The following is a 19,879-nucleotide window of genomic DNA, read 5'->3' on the forward strand; positions in this document are numbered from 1 at the left end:
ACATCTGGATTGGTGTAAATCAAACAAAAATTATATCATCAGTTTTGAAGAATTTGGATTGTGTAAATCAATTATTTTCCGTTCGTGATTGATGTCGGACTACCAAAAGGCATTATTATCGTCATAAGAGAGATTACTAAATCAACTACAAAAAGATCTTAAAATTAAATGATGTTTAAAAAATTCAATTTTATGCGCTATTCATGTTAATTTTCTGTCAATAAAAATGCACTATATATCCTGAATTCAACGACTATTTTCTTCCTGTTCAAAATTACATTTTTTTGTCCTTTTCTTTTAAATGATTTATGGTACTTGTGCATGCAACCTTAATATTATAAAAAAAGTTACTCTACGATTTTTATCCGAGATACTAATAAATTTTGTCTTTTTGGTAGATTTAATACTTCTCATGCATAATGGGATTTTGTCGTTTGTAGGTTTGAGCAAACATGAGAAGATACCCTTTTTGGATTTTACAGGAAATGAGCTTAATTATGATGGTCTAATCACAAAACTCTGCCAAAAATGTCAGCCATTTTCAACAAACCCGCCATAGGTGCCACTGCATTTCAGTCAAGAAAATGGAACAGAAAAAGATTGGACTTTTCTTCTCCAAACTGCAGGAAACCTGTTTGCAGGAACATCGGATGGAGAGGCCATCTAAATACGACTACTATCATGGGAACTGTCAAAAGTTTTGAGCACCAAAATATTCATGCCACACTCGATAGTTCGGTTGGTATATTGTTTTCTGGTCGTTAAATGTTCACGCATGTAAGAATGGAAAATCGGCAAAACTGTCTTGTAATTTGCCATTTTTTGGTATGTTTTGGTTTCGTTGCGTTAAATTTTAGTCTTGGTGCAATTTGGTTTTTTAATTTTTTTTTTTACTTTCTAGTCTTTTTTTGTCTGAGGGATGCTGATTTAGTGTTGGATATGGTCGATAAGTGGCGGAGACAAAAACATGTCGTCCGAAGTAGAATTTTAAACTCTAAAATCTTATAATATTCTAAATTGATTTACCCGGGTTAATATCATGTTATTCCAAAATTATATAAAATTTATATATAAATTTTTGTAAAAAAAAATTAGGCCACCTGGACTTATGTTTATGTGGCTCCGCCACTGTGGTCGATGTAACATCGAAAATTGCTAACTTCACATCTACATGGTAATAGACATTGCTAAATTATCTACAAGTAAAAATGAGTAAAAATAAAAGGATAAGGAGTAAAAATAAAAGGATAATCAACTTATTGCACTGAGATCAAACTTCGAGGACGAATGGTCAAAACATGCCAACTTACTTTACCATTTTTGCAATTTTCGCCATTTAAGAACATTGATCCTAAATTCAGATTGATGTATGCAGAGCAAATGGGTTGTGTCAGCCGTTTTTGGCGCAATCATGCTGTGGAGACACGATGCGGGATCGTTATGGGCGTTAATCGGTGCAGTCGTCAATGCTACGATATCAACCCGGCTTAAGAAAATTTTAAACCAACAAAGACCGGTTTCTGCATTAAGATCAGACCCTGGGATGCCATCTTGTCATTCACAATCCTTCTTTTACACCATCACATTCCTAAATCTGTCGAGTACGCTATTTTAACATTTATAGTCAACTTCTGTTTCAGCATACAGCCTTGATAATTTGATTCTTTCTTCAGTGGCAGAATTGCAAGGAATAAGTGGGCTTACAGTGATTTTAAGTGGGCTTTTCTTTGTGTTTGCTTCCTATTTTGTAAGTACATGAGTTTAGCATCATGATACTAGTACACCGCATCTTGGCGTTTTTTGTTTACGATGCGATAAACCAAAATTCATCCTTTAGTTGTTATTGCAGTCGTGGCTACGGGTCTCGCAAAAAGCACATACGGTGAGCCAGGTCGTTGTAGGAGCTGTGCTGGGATCCATCTTCTCAATCTTATGGTTCTGGTCTTGGAATACCTTTGTCTCGCACCCGTTCCTCCCTGCCTGATAGATCAAATTTCTTGTTGTTATGGGCTTAGTTGGATATAATATGACCTTTTTCCGTGCTTCTTGGTCCTCGATCATGTAAGAACAATGATTCTAATGTATGTAAATTGTATTTTCTCTTCTTATTGTTTTTCCATCTTTGTTGTTTCTTGGTTTTCCCAAATTCTCCTATTATGATGAGGATCAGTTCATTTTTTCAGTCGAGAGGCAGTTACTGTGGCTTGCTATATCAAAGTTAACGGCACCTTGCATACCATATTTTTCTTGTTTTGTGTAATTAAAACTTAATATATTAGTAACTGGAAAATAGTAAAATTTCTTATTAGTTGAGTGAAGATTGCTTATCCTTGTTTCTGAATACTAGGATCACAGTCAGTATATGAAGTGCAAGAGGAAATGATGAGTCCATTGGATCCACTAAATCCTGATTTTTACTATTGCCATCGGTGCCTCTATAGTTCGCGACAAAGTTTTTAGATGTTGATTTGCTGATTCTGCTCACGAAATGTATGTCGATTGAAAAACATAATGTCTTCTCTTATACCATCCATGTTAGAGCTCCGGAGTTAGATATATCCGAGCTCGCAATTTCAAATTCCAACCTTTTAGAAATGTAACAGAGTTTTTCAAATGAGATTTGACAATTTTGCTTACAAAATTGAACATAATTGGAAAAATATGTGTGGGATCGGACTTGATAAAATTTGGATAAGACTATAGGAACACCTCAATTATGAGGTGATACATTTTTAAAAGAGGATTATATGTATTAGCCTCCAAAGCACGTGTGTTCCGTGAGAGAACCGAAAGTGAAAATATAGTAGAATTTATTTAATATATATATATTTAAATGATTCCTGCATATAAAAGAAAATAAACTGCATCTCAATGGCAAATAAAGTGCACCCTTTATTTTTCTTCCTTTTTAGATAACGAAGTTGGTTTGATTTTAAAGTAATCCCTCAAGGGCCTAAGTTTTGATTTGTTTTTCTCCCTTGTGAAGTACTCTTGTAATATTGTAATTTGTGGTTGTTATAGTGGGGTATTGTCATAAAAATCCAATATGGTTCGCATTATTGTAGTGGTTGTTTGCATTATTATAATGGTTATATTATTTAATGGTACAATAATGCAACAACGTGTTTTATCATGTACAGTAGAAAGCGAATATTATTTCATGTAATAGTACTTTATGTTGTGCTATTTAAGGAGGCGTTCTCCTTTGTATTAGGTACGAAAATTTTATGCGGTAAAAGTTTTATATTCTTTTTCAAAGCTTGGCTCTCTCCCGAAGCATTGTCTAACCTTCGTCTTCAAAAATCATAATCATTTTAATATTTTATCAGTTATGAATTTGAGTATATCTTCAGTCCTCCTATCGATTAAATCATGCCTCAAGAAGTAAATTATTCGAAAAAATTTAAAAAGAAAATAAAATCAACAAAGGATCATATTTCCTTTGCTGCAAATCAACTCAAAAATCCAGATATCAACACAATCTTTAAAAGTTGGTTTGTCATACCAAACTTAAGAAGATTAAAACAATCTTTAAAAGCTTTTGAAAAACAAAGCTCAATCCTCGCTCCATAAGTGGTATCAGAGCCATTACTGAAGAAATTCTTCTAAGTTAAAGAGATCATATTCTCTTGTTCAAAAGGAAAGAAGGTAGCTCTACCTGGGAGCATTCCTTAAGTCATCCTTAAGTCAGGTATCCATAAAGCCTGCAAAGCCTGAAGGGTAAGGTAGGAATAAATCTTTGACAATATCTACTTGAATTCCTAATGGACAAGATAATAAGATCTTTCACTAGAAGAAATCTTCTACTAGTGGTAATACCAAAAATAAAGAATTAATTATTTTTGAAAATTTTGAAAAAATTATTCAAGACTTCCAGTACCAGCATCTTCAAATACAAATATTTATAGATCTGATAGTTTTAATTTTAGATCTGATTATATCATAAAACAATAGAAGAAGTAATTCCTCTAAAAGGATGATATGATTCATTTAGTTTGTTATCACAAAAGCTTGTTAATATTCACAGTCAATCATATAAATTTATGCATTTAGGAATGATCCAAGTAGGTTTAAAGTCTCTTACAAGATTAGGTTTTAATACCTCAGCCTTAATAATCGTCAAAGATCAAAGGACATAATAAATTTGAAGATTCCTTATTAAGAATAATAGAGTCTTCATGTAACGAACCGTACTTTTCATACTTAAAATTTGCGGAAAATTAAAAATTTTAATCAAATAAAACATCCGTACGGTCGTCACCCAACATACATAAAATATCTTTAAAACAATCCATCACCAAATAAGAGTTTGCTAAAAGAACGCTGTCTCAAAACGTCTCACATTCAAATCAAAACATCAGAGTATTTTAAAAGTTTGCATAAACATAAACTTGCGGTCCTCGGGTTTAGCATGCCGCTCAGCCCAAGCCTGCCCCTTGGTCGCCATCCTCCTATCTCCTGCTCATCGTACTCACCTGCATCGATCAAGTCTAGTGAGTCTAAAGACTCAACACGTATAAGCTGGAATAACGAGTACTACATAATAAAAACCGCATGCACTTTAAAATAGGACATACATAATTAGAAGCTTGAACATACGTACATACAAAACTAGACGTGGCATCAACATAAACTTTCATAAACATACTGCATACGTAAACATACATAACTTCATCATTTTGCGTAGAGGCATGTTTCAAAGCAAGTGACCCATAACATAATAAACGCCTGATCAGATACACCACAGTACTGGGCTGACAGAGACGTATCCACTGCCACATACATAAGATCCCCGTTCATAATTTAACGGGCTGGTTGGTCCCCGTTCATAATTTAACGCTTTCCAACCATGATCTAACCCGTTCATAATTTAACGGGCGGATCGGTCCCCGTTCATAATTAACGCTTTCCAATCCTAACGTAATTTGGTCACAAGACATTTAGCATACCTCAAAAACTTGACATATTTTCTTTGCACGTCAACATACTTACTTGGCGTTGAGGGATTCGTTGGACCTCGATCGGGGCCGTTGCTGCACCAACTAACATGAATTTGCATAACTTAAACGTAGGAATCATACTTACTCTCAAGTCCAAATCAATACTTAGGACGTTCTAACATTTCCCATAACACGACCTTGAAAATCCTTGCACTAAACCATGACGTCAATTCCCAAAATATACTTACAATTCTTTCAAAGCAGTGAGTACACGGACCCCTACCCCGGGTCCGTGTACAGGTCCGTCTAGGTGCGGTGCAGTGACACTCGGAAAGAAGAAGGGACACGGACCCCGTGCCTACCTCCGTGTAGGGGTCCGTGTAGACTCGGGTGAAAGACTCCATGAAAAAGGGTGGACACGGACCCCGTGCCAGGGTCCGTGCAGACTCTGGAAAAAGGGCACTCCGGAAGAACAAAGGCACGGACCCCGTGCCAGGGTCCGTGTAAGGGTCCGTGCAGGCTCTGTGATCGCGAACTTACGAAAATTCTTGTACATGCTTTGCTTAACTTTCTAGACCCGGTTGCATGAACTATGAACCGACACCCCGAGACCCATCTTAGCATACCATAACATAAAACCAATTTCGTACAACATCTCAAGCCACGACGTTCATCTTACGACGCATACAATTTCAAAAACGTGACAATCGACACTAATTTCTTTCCTACGAATTCTACTGCATTCGAGTGCCTATCGACACTAACCGACGTACCACATATCGACCCAACAACATAATAATCATACCTAGGTGCAACAACGATCGTCCGTCGATCTCCAACGAAGCCTGCAACAAATAAACTTCGAGAACACAATTATCGTAAAAGTCGCAGTTTGAGCAGTCCCACGAAAAACGCCATAACTCACTCAATTTTCATCCAAAAATCTCGAATTTTATATCAAAACAAAGGTATCGAAAAGTTCTACAATTTTGTAGTTGAAAATTTTCTCATATTCTCGACGGAAAAATCGCAGTTTCGAGAAGAACATCAAGTTACGAGATTTCAGATCTAAAAAGTATTTCAAACGCATTCAAATCAATTTCCGCTCAAACGACGAACGTCATACATGAATTTTCACGCATAAAAATACACAACGCATACTATGACAAGATCGATGCAGAAAGAACAGAATATACGTGCCTTTTGATATTTAAAAATACCGTACGACGACACCGAAGCGGAGATGGAGAGAGGCTTGATCCGGGACGAACGTGGCACCGTTTTTCTTGAATAAAATGCAACGAAATTGCTGGAAATGATGGAGGAAGGGGACGGCTGCCTATGCTCTCAAGAACCCTAACTTCTCTCTCAAAAATAATAATAAAACTTGAATGCTAGAGTGTGTGTGTGTGTTTAGGCGTGTTACAGGTGTGTGTAAAAGTGGGTTTGTGTGTGTGCGTGTGTATTAAATAAATTAGGAGACTAACTTTTGTTTAATTAAAATAGTAGTCTACTAATCAAAACATTAACTCACACTTAACTTTTAAATAAAACTCTTTAATTAAAATATAACACACCAAACTAGACTTTGAAAGTTTAAAGGTCTTAAAATTACTAATTAAATATTTAGGTTCAAAAATGCTAAAACTCACTAAATTATTTAAAATACCCCTACTCTCAACTTAAAATAAAATACCTTCTTTTAAATTGCCAAAAATCGTCCCCGGGTCTTTTCCTCAATCCCGCCTCGAATAATCGCCTGAAACATGAAACTCGAAAGACATTTTAACGTGCATCCCATAAACGTAAATAATTTAAAATAATGCATTTAAATAAATTATGCATGACCAAAACTCATTTAAAAGTAAATAATTGATCTAATAATTAAATAAATGCATAGGTTATACGTGTACTGAATTTTTGGGCACTACAGTTCCTCCCCCACTTATAAAAATTTCGTCCTCGAAATTAAGTCTTACCGAACAACTCCGGGTAGCGAAGTCTCATGTCGGCCTCTGACTCCCAAGTGGCTTCCTCCACTGATTGATTCAGCCACTGAACCTTGACCAACTTAGTCGTCTTGTTCCGAAGTCTGCGCTCCTGTCTGTCTAGGATTTGGACTGGTTTCTCCTCATAAGACAGGTCTGGAGTCAACTGTAACGGCTCATAACTCAGAACATGAGCAGGATTAGCCAAATATTTTCTCAGCATCGAGACATGGAACACATTGTGCACCCCGGCCAGATTCGGCGGAAGGGCTACACGATAAGCTAGTGTCCCAACTCTGTCCAAAACCTCGAACGGTCCAATAAACCTCGGACTCAACTTGCCTCTTTTTCCAAATCTCATCACACCCTTCATGGGTGCTATCTTGACGAAAACGTGATCACCCACTGAAAATTCGAGATCTCTCCTCCTCTTATCTGCATAACTCTTCTGACGGCTTTGGGCAGTCTTCATTCTCTCACGAATCTTGACCACCACGTCCACAGTCTGCTGAACTATTTCTGGCCCAAGCTCTGTTCTCTCACCAACCTCATCCCAATGAACTGGTGATCTGCACTTTCTCCCATACAGTGCCTCATAGGGGGCCATACCAATAGATGCTTGGAAGCTGTTGTTGTATGTGAACTCCACTAGAGGTAGTCTAGACTCCCAAGCTCCCTGAAAATCAATCATGCAGGCTCTTAGCAAGTCCTCTAAAATCTGAATCACTCGCTCAGACTGGCCATCTGTCTGCGGGTGAAAAGCTGTACTAAAAAGCAATTTCGTCCCCATAGCTGCATGTAAGCTCTTCCAGAAGGACGATGTAAACCTCGGGTCCCTGTCGGACACAATAGAGACTGGGAAACCATGCAACCGGACGATCTCCCGGATATAAAGATCCGCATACTGCGTCATGGAGAAAGTCGTCTTCACTGGCAGAAAATGCGCTGACTTAGTGAGTCGGTCCACTATAACCCAAATGGAGTTCGATCCTCTGATTGATCTCGGTAACCCGACCACAAAATCCATAGTAATGTTTTCCCACTTCCACTCGGGAATGGGAAGTGGCTTAACCAATCCTGCTGGCCTCTGATGTTCAGCTTTTACTTGCTGGCAAGTGAGACATTCTGATACAAATCTACGGATGTCCCGCTTCATTCCTGGCCACCAATACAGAATCTGGAGGTCCTTATACATCTTGGTACCTCCCGGGTGGATAGAATACAGAGATGCGTGCGCCTCTGTCAAAATATCCTGTCTGATCGAACCAACACTAGGCACCCACATTCTACCTCTGTATCTCACAATCCCATCTGACACTGTATAAAGAACACTGCTCTTGGCCTCATCTTTCAGTCTCCATTTCTGTAACTGCTCATCTGAAAACTGATCCGCTCGGATTCGGTCTAGCAAATCAGATTTGACTGTCAGATTAGACAGTCTAGGAGCTCTACCCTCACGATAAATCTCTAGACCAAACTTCTGAATCTCAAATTGAAGGGGTTTCTGCACTGACAACTGAGCTACAACTGCCACCTTCCTGCTCAAGGCATCTGCGACAACATTAGCCTTTCCCGGATGGTAGCTAATTTCGCAGTCGTAATCTTTCACAAGTTCTAACCACCGTCTTTGTCTCATATTCAGCTCTTTCTGCGTGAAGAAGTATTTGAGACTCTTGTGGTCGGTGAAGATCTGACATTTCTCGCCGTATAAGTAATGTCTCCAAATCTTCAATGCAAAGACAACGGCGGCTAATTCAAGGTCGTGCGTCGGGTAGTTCTTCTCGTGCACCTTTAACTGTCTGGAAGCATAAGCTATGACCCGACCTTGCTGCATCAACACTGCTCCTAATCCGAGCTTAGATGCATCGGTATAAAGCACAAACTCACCTTGCCCTGTCGGCATGGCTAGCACTGGCGCTGAAATAAGAGCTTGCTTCAGAGTATCAAAGCTCTTCTGACATTCATCACTCCTACACGAATTTAGCATACTTCTTGGTGAGTGAAGTGAGTGGCACCGCTATGGATGAAAATCCCTTAATAAACTTACGGTAGTAGCCTGCTAAACCCAAAAAGCTGCGGATTTCAGATGCATTCTTCGGCCCAACCCATTCCTTGACAGCCGCTACTTTCGCTGGATCCACCTCGATTCCACTGCTAGATACTATATGCCCCAAAAATGCTACCTTTTCTAACCAAAATTCACACTTACTGAATTTCGCAAATAACTTGCGACTCTGCAATGTCTGTAATACTATCCTCAAGTGCTGGTTGTGCTCCTCATGGCTCTTCGAGTATATAAGAATGTCGTCAATGAATACTATGACGAATTGATCGAGGAACGGCTGAAATACTCGGTTCATGAGATCCATGAAAATCGCTGGAGCATTTGTCAATCCAAATGACATCACCAAGAACTCGTAATGCCCATATCTGGTCCTGAAAGCTGTCTTGTGGACATCTGCATCCTTCACTTTCAGCTGATGGTACCCTGATCGAAGATCTACCTTAGAGAACACGGTGGCTCCCTGCAATTGGTCGAACAAGTCTTCGATTCTAGGCAAAGGGTATTTGTTCTTGATCGTTACCTTGTTCAGCTCACGGTAATCGATGCACAGCCTCATGCTCCCATCCTTCTTCTTTACAAAGAGCACTGGTGCGCCCCACGGTGAGAAACTAGGGCGGATAAATCCTTTGTCGAGGAGCTCCTGAATCTGCTGTTTGAGCTCTAACATCTCAGCTGGAGCTAATCTGTATGGCGCCTTGGAGATTGGCGCTGTGCCCAGCACGAGCTCGATTGCAAACTCCACCTCTCTCTCTGGTGGAAGGCCGGTGACGTCATCAGGAAAGACGTCTGGAAATTCATTGACTACTGGCACCTCTGATAAGGATGGAGTGGGCACGTCAGGCGCTGAAATAATACTAGCCAAGAAGGCCTGACATCCCTTGGAGATCAAGCTCTTCGCCTGCATGCACGAAATCATACGAGGAAAGCTTCTCCATCTGGCTGGCTCAAAAAGAAATTGCTCCATGCCCGGCGGTCTAACCAAAACTGACCTCTTCTGAAAATCTATCAGAACTCTATTCTTAGTCAGCCAGTCCACGCCCAAGATAATGTCGAATTCTGGCATCGGCAATAGGATTAAATCTGCATATACCAGGTGGCCATGCAGTTCTAGATCGATATCTCTGATCACACTGGTAGCCAACAGCTCTTCACCTGACGGGACTGTCACTGAAAAGTTCACGTCTAGGCCTATGGACTTGAGGTCCAAATGATTAGCAAACGTCTCCGATATGAAAGAGTGAGTGGCTCTTGAGTCTACCAGTGCAGTTGTGGATAGTCTCTTAATAAAAATGTTTCCTGAGATGCGTTAGCACAATACCAACTTATATCCCCAACATGCAAACAGTAACTTAAAACACAACAGAACTCAATATCCAAAGTCAATGCAAACTAACACTAGCACACTAATAATCCCAAATGAAAATTCCACATGCAAAGCAAAAATAATACTGCTTAGGTAGGAAAGTTTACCAGTCAGTAAGGTGGTGTCTGGATCCGCCTCCTGTGCGTGCATGGCGAATACCCTGCCCTGGGTTGGCTGCTTCCATTGCGAGCACTCTTTCAGCATGTGGTCGCTAGCTCCACACTTGAAGCACTTGCCCGATCCATATAAGCACTGCCCCGGGTGCTGACGGTTGCACTTAGGGCACACCGGAAAGTTAACGGGTTTCTGAGGCGCCCCTTGCTGCTGTACTGGACCCTTGCCCCTTGGTGGTCCATGAAAAGGCTTCTTAGCTGGCGGCCCTTGAAACGGCCTCTTAAACTGGGGCCTCTGATTCTGCTGCTGGTGGTGCTGCGGCGGTGCCTGGTAGGGCCTCTTGCCCTGTCTATCCGCCTCTATATCTCGCTGGTCCTGTTCTGCCGCCAAAGCTCTGGACACGGCGACTGCATACGTAGTAGGACCAGCTACCCTCACATCCCGGCGTAAGATCGGCCGCAAACCGTCCATAAAATGCCTCTGCTTTGCCTGGGCATCATTCGAAATGAGGGGTACGAAGTAACACCCCCTCTCAAACTTTCTGACAAAGTCTGCCACGCTGCTATCCCCTTGCCTCAGTGTCATAAACTCCCTGGTCAGGCGGGAGCGTACTTCCTCAGTGAAGTACTTTGAGTAGAAAACTTCTTTGAATCCATTCCAAGGCAGCACTTGCAGATTGACTGCCACTGACGCGCTCTCCCACCATAGTCTAGCGTCCCCTGTCAGCAAGAATATAGCACATCTGACCCTGTCAGCGTCCGTCAGCTCCATGAAGTCAAATATCACCTCGATGGACTTGATCCATCCCTCAGCCACCATCGGGTCAGTAGTACCCGAAAACTCCTTTGGGCTCATCCTCCGGAACCTCTCATATACTGCCTCCGGTCTAGGCCTCTCCTCGGGGCCTGCAACAGTCTGGTTCCTCGCAAATTGTGCGAAGAATTGCGTCATGCCAGCAAGCATCTGTGCCTGCATATCTGGTGGTGGAGGTGGTGGAGGATTGGCCCTCTCCTCATCTCGATGTTCCCTGTCCTCTACTCGGTGCTCTCTGTTCTCATCCCTTGTTTCACGGTCGATCACACATCTAGGAGGCATACTGTTCCAATAAATTGCCCAACACGTAAACCCAACATGCATGAATATAATGCCAACATCATAAGGTGCACGAAATTTTGAACTTTAAAACATAAACATGCTGAAATCATGACCTATTGCATAGTACATAGCATAACTCAAAACTTTAAAACTTACGGACTTGAGGTGTGACTTCAAGAGCTTCTTGCGACTAGCAGTAGGCGTAACCCTTTACAAGAACACCGCTCTGATACCAACTGTAACGAACCGTACTTTTCATACTTAAAATTTGCGGAAAATTAAAAATTTTAATCAAATAAAACATCCGTACGGTCATCACCCAACATACATAAAATATCTTTAAAACAATCCATCACCAAATAAGAGTTTGCTAAAAGAACGCTGTCTCAAAACGTCTCACATTCAAATCAAAACATCAGAGTATTTTAAAAGTTTGCATAAACATAAACTTGCGGTCCTCGGGTTTAGCCTGCCGCTCAGCCCAAGCCTGCCCCTTGGTCGCCACCTCCTGTCTCCTGCTCATCGTACTCACCTGCATCGATCAAGTCTAGTGAGTCTAAAGACTCAACACGTATAAGCTGGAATAACGAGTACTACATAATAAAAACCGCATGCACTTTAAAATAGGACATACATAATTAGAAGCTTGAACATACGTACATACAAAACTAGACGTGCCATCAACATAAACTTTCATAAACATACTGCATACGTAAACATAAATAACTTCATCATTTTGCGTAGAGGCATGTTTCAAAGCAAGTGACCCATAACATAATAAACGCCTGATCAGACACACCACAATACTGGGCTGACAGAGACATATCCACTGCCACATACATAAGATCCCCGTTCATAATTTAACGGGCTGGTTGGTCCCCGTTCATAATTTAACGCTTTCCAACAATGATCTAACCCGTTCATAATTTAACGGGCGGATTGGTCCCCGTTCATAATTTAACGCTTTCCAATCCTAACATAATTTGGTCACAAGACATTTAGCATACCTCAAAAACTTGACATATTTTCTTTGCACGTCAACATACTTACTTGGCGTTGAGGGATTCGTTGGACCTCGATCGGGGCCGTTGCTGCACCAACTAACATGAATTTGCATAACTTAAACGTAGGAATCATACTTACTCTCAAGTCCAAATCAATTCTTAGGACGTTCTAACATTTCCCATAACACGACCTTGAAAATCCTTGCACTAAACCATGACGTCAATTCCCAAAATATACTTACAATTCTTTCAAAGCAGTGAGTACACGGACCCCTACCCCGGGTCCGTGTACAGGTCCGTCTAGGTGCGGTGCAGTGACACTCGGAAAGAAGAAGGGACACGGACCCCGTGCCTACCTCCGTGTAGGGGTCCGTGTAGACTCGGGTGAAAGACTCCATGAAAAAGGGTGGACACGGACCCCGTGCCAGGGTCCGTGCCAGGGTCCGTGCAGACTCTGGAAAAAGGGCACTCCGGAAGAACAAAGGCACGGACCCCGTGCCAGGGTCCGTGTAAGGGTCCGTGCAGGCTCTGTGATCGCGAACTTACGAAAATTCTTGTACATGCTTTGCTTAACTTTCTAGACCCGGTTGCACGAACTATGAACCGACACCCCGAGACCCATCCTAGCATACCATAACATAAAACCAATTTCGTACAACATCTCAAGCCACGAAGTTCATCTTACGACGCATACAATTTCAAAAACGTGACAATCGACACTAATTTCTTTCCTACGAATTCTACTGCATTCGAGTGCCTATCGACACTAACCGACATACCACATATCGACCCAACAACATAATAATCATACCTAGGTGCAACAACGATCGTCCGTCGATCTCCAACGAAGCCTGCAACAAATAAACTTCGAGAACACAATTATCGTAAAAGTCGCAGTTTGAGCAGTCCCACGAAAAACGCCATAACTCACTCAATATTCATCCAAAAATCTCGAATTTTATATCAAAACGAAGGTATCGAAAAGTTCTACAATTTTGTAGTTGAAAGTTTTCTCAAATTCTCGACGAAAAAATCGCAGTTTCGAGAATAACAGCAAGTTACGAGATTTCAGATCTAAAAAGTATTTCAAACGCATTCAAATCAATTTTCGCTCAAACGACGAACGTCATACATGAATTTTCACGCATAAAAATACACAACGCATACTATGACAAGATCGATGCAGAAAGAACAGAATATACGTGCCTTTTGATATTTAAAAATACCGTACGACGACACCGAAGCGGAGATGGAGAGAGGCTTGATCCGGGACGAACGTGGCACCGTTTTTCTTGAATAAAATGCAACGAAATTGCTGGAAATGATGGGGGAAGGGGGCGGCTACCTATGCTCTCAAGAACCCTAACTTCTCTCTCAAAAATAATAATAAAACTTGAATGCTAGAGTGTGTGTGTGTGTTTAGGCGTGTTACAGGTGTGTGTAAAAGTGGGTTTGTGTGTGTGCGTGTGTATTAAATAAATTAGGAGACTAACTTTTGTTTAATTAAAATAGTAGTCTACTAATCAAAACATTAACTCACTCTTAACTTTTAAATAAAACTCTTTAATTAAAATATAACACACCAAACTAGACTTTGAAAGTTTAAAGGTCTTAAAATTACTAATTAAATATTTAGGCTCAAAAATGCTAAAACTCACTAAATTATTTAAAATACCTCCACTCTCAACTTAAAATAAAATACCTTCTTTTAAATTGCCAAAAATCGTCCCCGGGTCTTTTCCTCAATCCCGCCTCGAATAATCGCCTGAAACATGAAACTCGAAAGACATTTTAACGTGCATCCCATAAACGTAAATAATTTAAAATAATGCATTTAAATAAATTATGCATGACCAAAACTCATTTAAAAGTAAATAATTGATCTAATAATTAAATAAATGCATAGGTTATACGTGTACTGAATTTTTGGGCACTACACTTCATTATGTGAAAAACCAATACATTTTAGTTGCTTCCCTAATTTCTCTATTTCTCTTTTGATTCAAATATTATAAAGCACTCACTTTGAATATAAAGACTAGGGGTTTTGATATGATTGATGGAACAAAAAATGTTGCTCTATTACATAGAATTTGTTATAAAGTAATGGACTCAACAATTTCTAATTTTAGAATTAATGCTAATCAAATTAGCTCAAAAAGAGGACAAACGACTCTTTTTTATAACTGATATTAATAAAAATAATATCATGATTCCCAAAACAATTAATTGGAGTCAAGTCACTCTTCCAGAAATCTGAAAAATGGAGAATATTACTCCTTCTCTTAAAGAAGATAATATAAAATTAGAAAGTATTTGTAATGTACCGTACTTTTGCTACTCAAAGTTTGCGGAAAAATTAAAAAATTTCTTAAATAATTCGCGAACCTTCAAAATTCGATAAAATAAACTTTACGTCTCAAAAGTTGTTGCAACAAAAGATCAGAAATTAAAGTTTGACAAAAGTATTTGAACATTTTCATAAAAGCTTAAAACTTGGACGGTCCTGGGGTTTAGCCTCCCGCTCAGTCCAAGCCTGCTCCTTGGTCCCCACCTCCAGCCTCCTCATAAACATCCTTACCTGCATCGATCAAGTCTAGTGAGTCTAAAGACTCAACACGTATAAACTGGAAATAACGAATAATACATAATAAGATCACATGCAACTTTAAAATAGGACATACATACTTGGAACTTGAACTTGCACTAAACTTGAACATACATACATACATACTTAGACGTGTAATCAACATAAACTTTTCTTAAACATGCTTGCATACTTGAACATACATAACTTCATCATTTTGTGTAGAGATATGTTTCAAAGCAAGTGACCCATAACATAATCGCCTGATCAGACTAACCACAGTACTGGGCTGACATGGACGAATCCACTGCCACATACATGAGATCCCCGTTCATAATTTAACGGGCGGACTGGTCCACGTTCATAATTTAACGCTTTCCAATCCTAAACATAATTTGGTCACAAGACATTTAGCATACCTCTAAAACTTAAAATGTTTTCTTGCACGTCAACATACTTACTTGGTGTTGAGGGATTCGTTGGATTTCATTTGGGGCCGCTGCTGCACATACTAACATGAATTTCAACGTTTAACTTGCATACTTAGACGTAGGTATTCTTGCTCACCACCGAATTAGATAGATAGCTTATGACATTCTAGCTCACTCGGGACTTGACCTCGTTAAATTGTCGTACTAACCCATGACATCGAATCCCGAACAATCTCTAAAATGACGTGTGAACATTTCCCAACCATAAAAGACATGAACTCACCATTTGAATTTGAAAAGAAGGGGAAACAAAATTTTTGGATAGAAGGAGTGCCGATCGGGCTGTAAAACATTACCGCTCGGGCGCCGAGCTTAAAAATAAAAACTCTCGACAGAATGTGTGGCGCTCGGGCGGTAAGAAATTATCACTCGGACGCCGAGGGTATTGAACTTCGCGACTCTGAAACTTAAACTATCCAATTTCGATTACACCGACAGTGACAACACCTCGAGACTCACCCTAGGACACTATGGCGCTGACTCGACTCCACAAACGTCCCAAACGATAACGTACGCCAAACAAGCAACCAATTCGTAGATTCAAATTTTGACACCAATTGATTCCTACAATTTCTAATGCAACCAACGACTATCGACACGGAACGAAGCATCCATAATCACCCCAAACTCATACTCCATATTCCTAAACACAGCAGCGATCACCCGTCGATCCCCAACAAAGCCTGCAACAATAAAACTTCAAGAACGCATCAATAACACATTTTCAGAAAACGCAGTTTGAGCAGTCCCATGAATATCACCATAACTCACTCAATGTTTATCCAAATACTTCGAATTTTATATCAAATCGAAGGTATCGAAAAGTTCTACAATTTTTGTGTTGAAAGTTTTCTCAGAATCATGACCGAAAAATCACAGTATTTAAAAGCGACAACAAAAACGAGTTTTCGGATCTAAAAGTTATCTCAAAACTCGTCCAAACTATTTCCTGCTCAAACAACGAACGTCACACATAAATTTTTACGCATAAAAATAACACGACACATAATATGACGAGATCGATGCAGAAATAATAGATTATACGTGCCTTTTGATAATTTGAAATACTGTAACGACGATACCGAAGAGGGGAGAGATGTGAGGTTGATCCGGGACGATCGTGGTGCTAAAATATTTGAAGAAAACACACGAAAATACGCTGGAAAGTCAGAGGGGTAGGGGCGGCTGCTGAAAATGAAAGAACCTTAGGTTTTTCTCTCTTTTAAAAATCTGAAAATAAGATGTGTAGGGTGTGTTGTGTGTTTTAGTGTTTAAAAACGTGTAAGTGTGTGTAACGTGTTTGTGTATTTTTAATTAGGAGAAATTAGTGCTAAATTAACTAATTAAAATACTAATTAAAGCTTAACACACACTAATTTAATCAAACTCCTCAATTAAAATTATTATACACTAATTTTAAAAGTTCTAAACTCTTAAATTACTAAATACATAAATAAAGATTTTAAAATACTAAAAACTTAATAAATTATTTAAAATGCATCATCCTTAACTTAAAATAAAATACCACATTTTAAATTGCTAAAAATCGTCACCGGTCTTTTCCTCGATCCCGCCTCGAATAATCGCCTGAACAAGAAACTCGAAAAACATTTTAACATGCATCACATAAACATAAATAATTAAAAACAATGCATTCAAATAAATCATGCGTGGCTAAAACTCAATTTAACTTAAATAAATGCTTTACTAATTAAGTAAATGCATGGGTTATACGTGTACTGAATTTGGGCACTACAGTTACTCCCCCACTTATAAAAATTTTGTCCTCGAAATTAAGTCTTACCGAACAACTCCGGGTAGCGAATCCTCATATCTGCTTCTGCCTCCCAAGTGGCTTCCTCCATGGATTGGTTTAGCCATCGGACTTTGACCAACTTGGTCACTCTGTTCTGAAGTCTCCGCTCCTGTCTGTCTAGGATTTCGACGGGTCTTTCCTCATATGACAGGTCTGGAGCCAACTGCAATGGCTCGTAACTCAGAACATGCGAAGGGTTGGCTAGATATTTCCTCAACATCGAGACGTGGAACACATTCTGTACCCCGGCCAGATTCGGCGGAAGGGAAACACGATAAGCTAGTGTCCCAACTCTGTAAACGATCTCAAACGGTCAAATAAACCTCGGACTGAGCTTGCCTCTCTTCCGAATCTCATAACACCTTTCATAGGTGCTATCTTGACAAAAACGTGATCACCAACGGCAAACTCTAGATCTCTCCTTCTCTTATCAGCATAGATCTTTTGGCGACTCTGGGCGGTCTTCATTCTGTCTCCAATTTTGACCACCACATCTGCAGTTTGTTGAAGTATCTCCGGACCAAGTTCTGCTCTTTCACCAACTTCATCCCAATGAATTGGTGATCTGCACTTCCTTCCATATAACGCCTCATAGGGAGCCATACCTATAGATGATTGAAAACTGTTGTTGTAGGTAAACTCCACTAGAGGTAAATTCGATTCCCAAGTCCCTTGGAAATCGATCATATAGGCTCGCAATAAATCCTACAAAACCTGAATCACTCGCTCAGACTGGCCATCTGTCTACGGGTGAAAAGCTGTACTGAAAAGCAATTTCGTCCCCATGGCTGCATGTAAGCTCTTCCAAAAGGACGATGTAAACCTCGGGTCCATGTTGGACACTATTGAAATTGGGATCCCATGCAACCGATCTATCTCCTTGATATAGAGCTCCGCATACTGCGTCACGGAGAAAGTCGTCTTCACCGGCTAGAAATGCGCTGACTTAGTGAGTCGATTCACTATAACCCAAATAGAATTGGATCCCCTGACTGACCTTGGCAAACCAACCACAAAGTCCATTGTAACGTTCTCCCATTTCCACTCTGGGATGGGGAGTGGCTTAACCAATCATGCTGGCCTCTGATGCTCTGCCTTCACCTGCTGACAAGTGAGGCATTCATACACAAATCTGCGGATGTTTCTCTTCATTCCTGACCACCAATACAAACTCTGTAGGTCCTTGTACATCTTGGTACCTCCTGGGTGAATAGAATACGGAGATGCGTGTGCCTCTGTCAGAATATTCTCTCTGATCGAATCAACACTAGGCACCCACATTCTACCCTTGTATCTCACAATACCATCTGACACTGTATAGAGTACACTACCCTTGGCTTCATCCTTCAGCCTCCACTTCTGCAACTGCTCGTCTGAAGGCTGGCCCGGACGAATACGGTCTAGCAAGGAAGATTGGACTGTCAGATTAGACAGCCTTGGAGCTCTGCCCTTGCGATAAACTTATAAATCAAACCTCTGAATCTAAGACTGAAGAGGTCTCTGTGCTGACAACTGTGCTACAACTGCCACTTTCCTGCTCAAGGCGTCTGCGACGACATTAGCATTTCCCGAATGGTAGCTAATCTCGCAGTTGTAGTCTTTCACCAATTCTAACAACCATCTATGTCTCATGTTCAGTTCCTTCTGCGTGAAGAAATACTTGAGACTCTTGTGATTGGTAAATATCTGACATTTCTCGCCGTACAAGTAATGTCTCCAAATTTTCAATGCAAAGACAACGGCGGCTAATTCTAAGTCATGCGTCGGGTAATTCTTCTCGTGCACCTTCAACTGCCTGGAGGCATATGCTATAACCCGACCCTGCTGCATCAACACTGCGCCTAACCCGAGCTTAGATGCATCGGTGTATAACACAAAATCACCTTGCCCTGTCAGCATGGCTAAACACTGGCGCTGAAATAAGAGCTTGCTTCAAAGTATCGAAGCTCTTCTGACACTCGCCACTCCACACGAACTTAGCATTCTTCTTGGTCAGTGAAGTGAGTGGCACTGCTATGGACGAAAACCCCTGAATGAACTTACGGTAGTAACCGGCTAAACCCAGAAAACTGCGGATTATTGATGTATTCTTCGGCTCAACTGCTAGATATTATTTACCCAAAAACGCCACATTCTCCAACCAAAACTCCCACTTACTGAACTTAGCAAATAACTTGCGACTTTGCAAGGTCTGCCAAACTGTCTTCAAGTGCTGACTGTGCTCCTCATGGCTCTTCGAGTAAATAAGAATATCGTCAATAAACAATATGACGAACTGATCTAAGTAGGGCTGAAATACTTGGTTCATCAAGTCAATGAAAATTGCTGGAGCATTCATCAGTCCGAATGGCATCACCAAGAACTCGTAATGCCCATACCTAGTCCTGAAGACTGTCTTGTGAACGTCTGCGTCTTT

The 19,879-nt window shown here is 40.3% G+C and overlaps 1 protein-coding gene across 1 annotated transcript; it reads left to right on the forward strand.

Moving 5' to 3' along the window:
* Positions 1 to 1,369: 1,369 nt before the first annotated feature.
* On the forward strand, positions 1,370 to 2,065 carry LOC140827339 (lipid phosphate phosphatase epsilon 2, chloroplastic-like). Its single transcript, XM_073189992.1, is given in 3 exon segments — positions 1,370 to 1,601; positions 1,674 to 1,747; positions 1,850 to 2,065. Coding segments are annotated over 3 exon segments (522 nt in total).
* Positions 2,066 to 19,879: the final 17,814 nt, after the last annotated feature.

Source organism: Primulina eburnea, chromosome 3 (assembly GCF_022965805.1).
Source record: "Primulina eburnea isolate SZY01 chromosome 3, ASM2296580v1, whole genome shotgun sequence".
Classification (NCBI taxonomy): domain Eukaryota; kingdom Viridiplantae; phylum Streptophyta; class Magnoliopsida; order Lamiales; family Gesneriaceae; genus Primulina; species Primulina eburnea.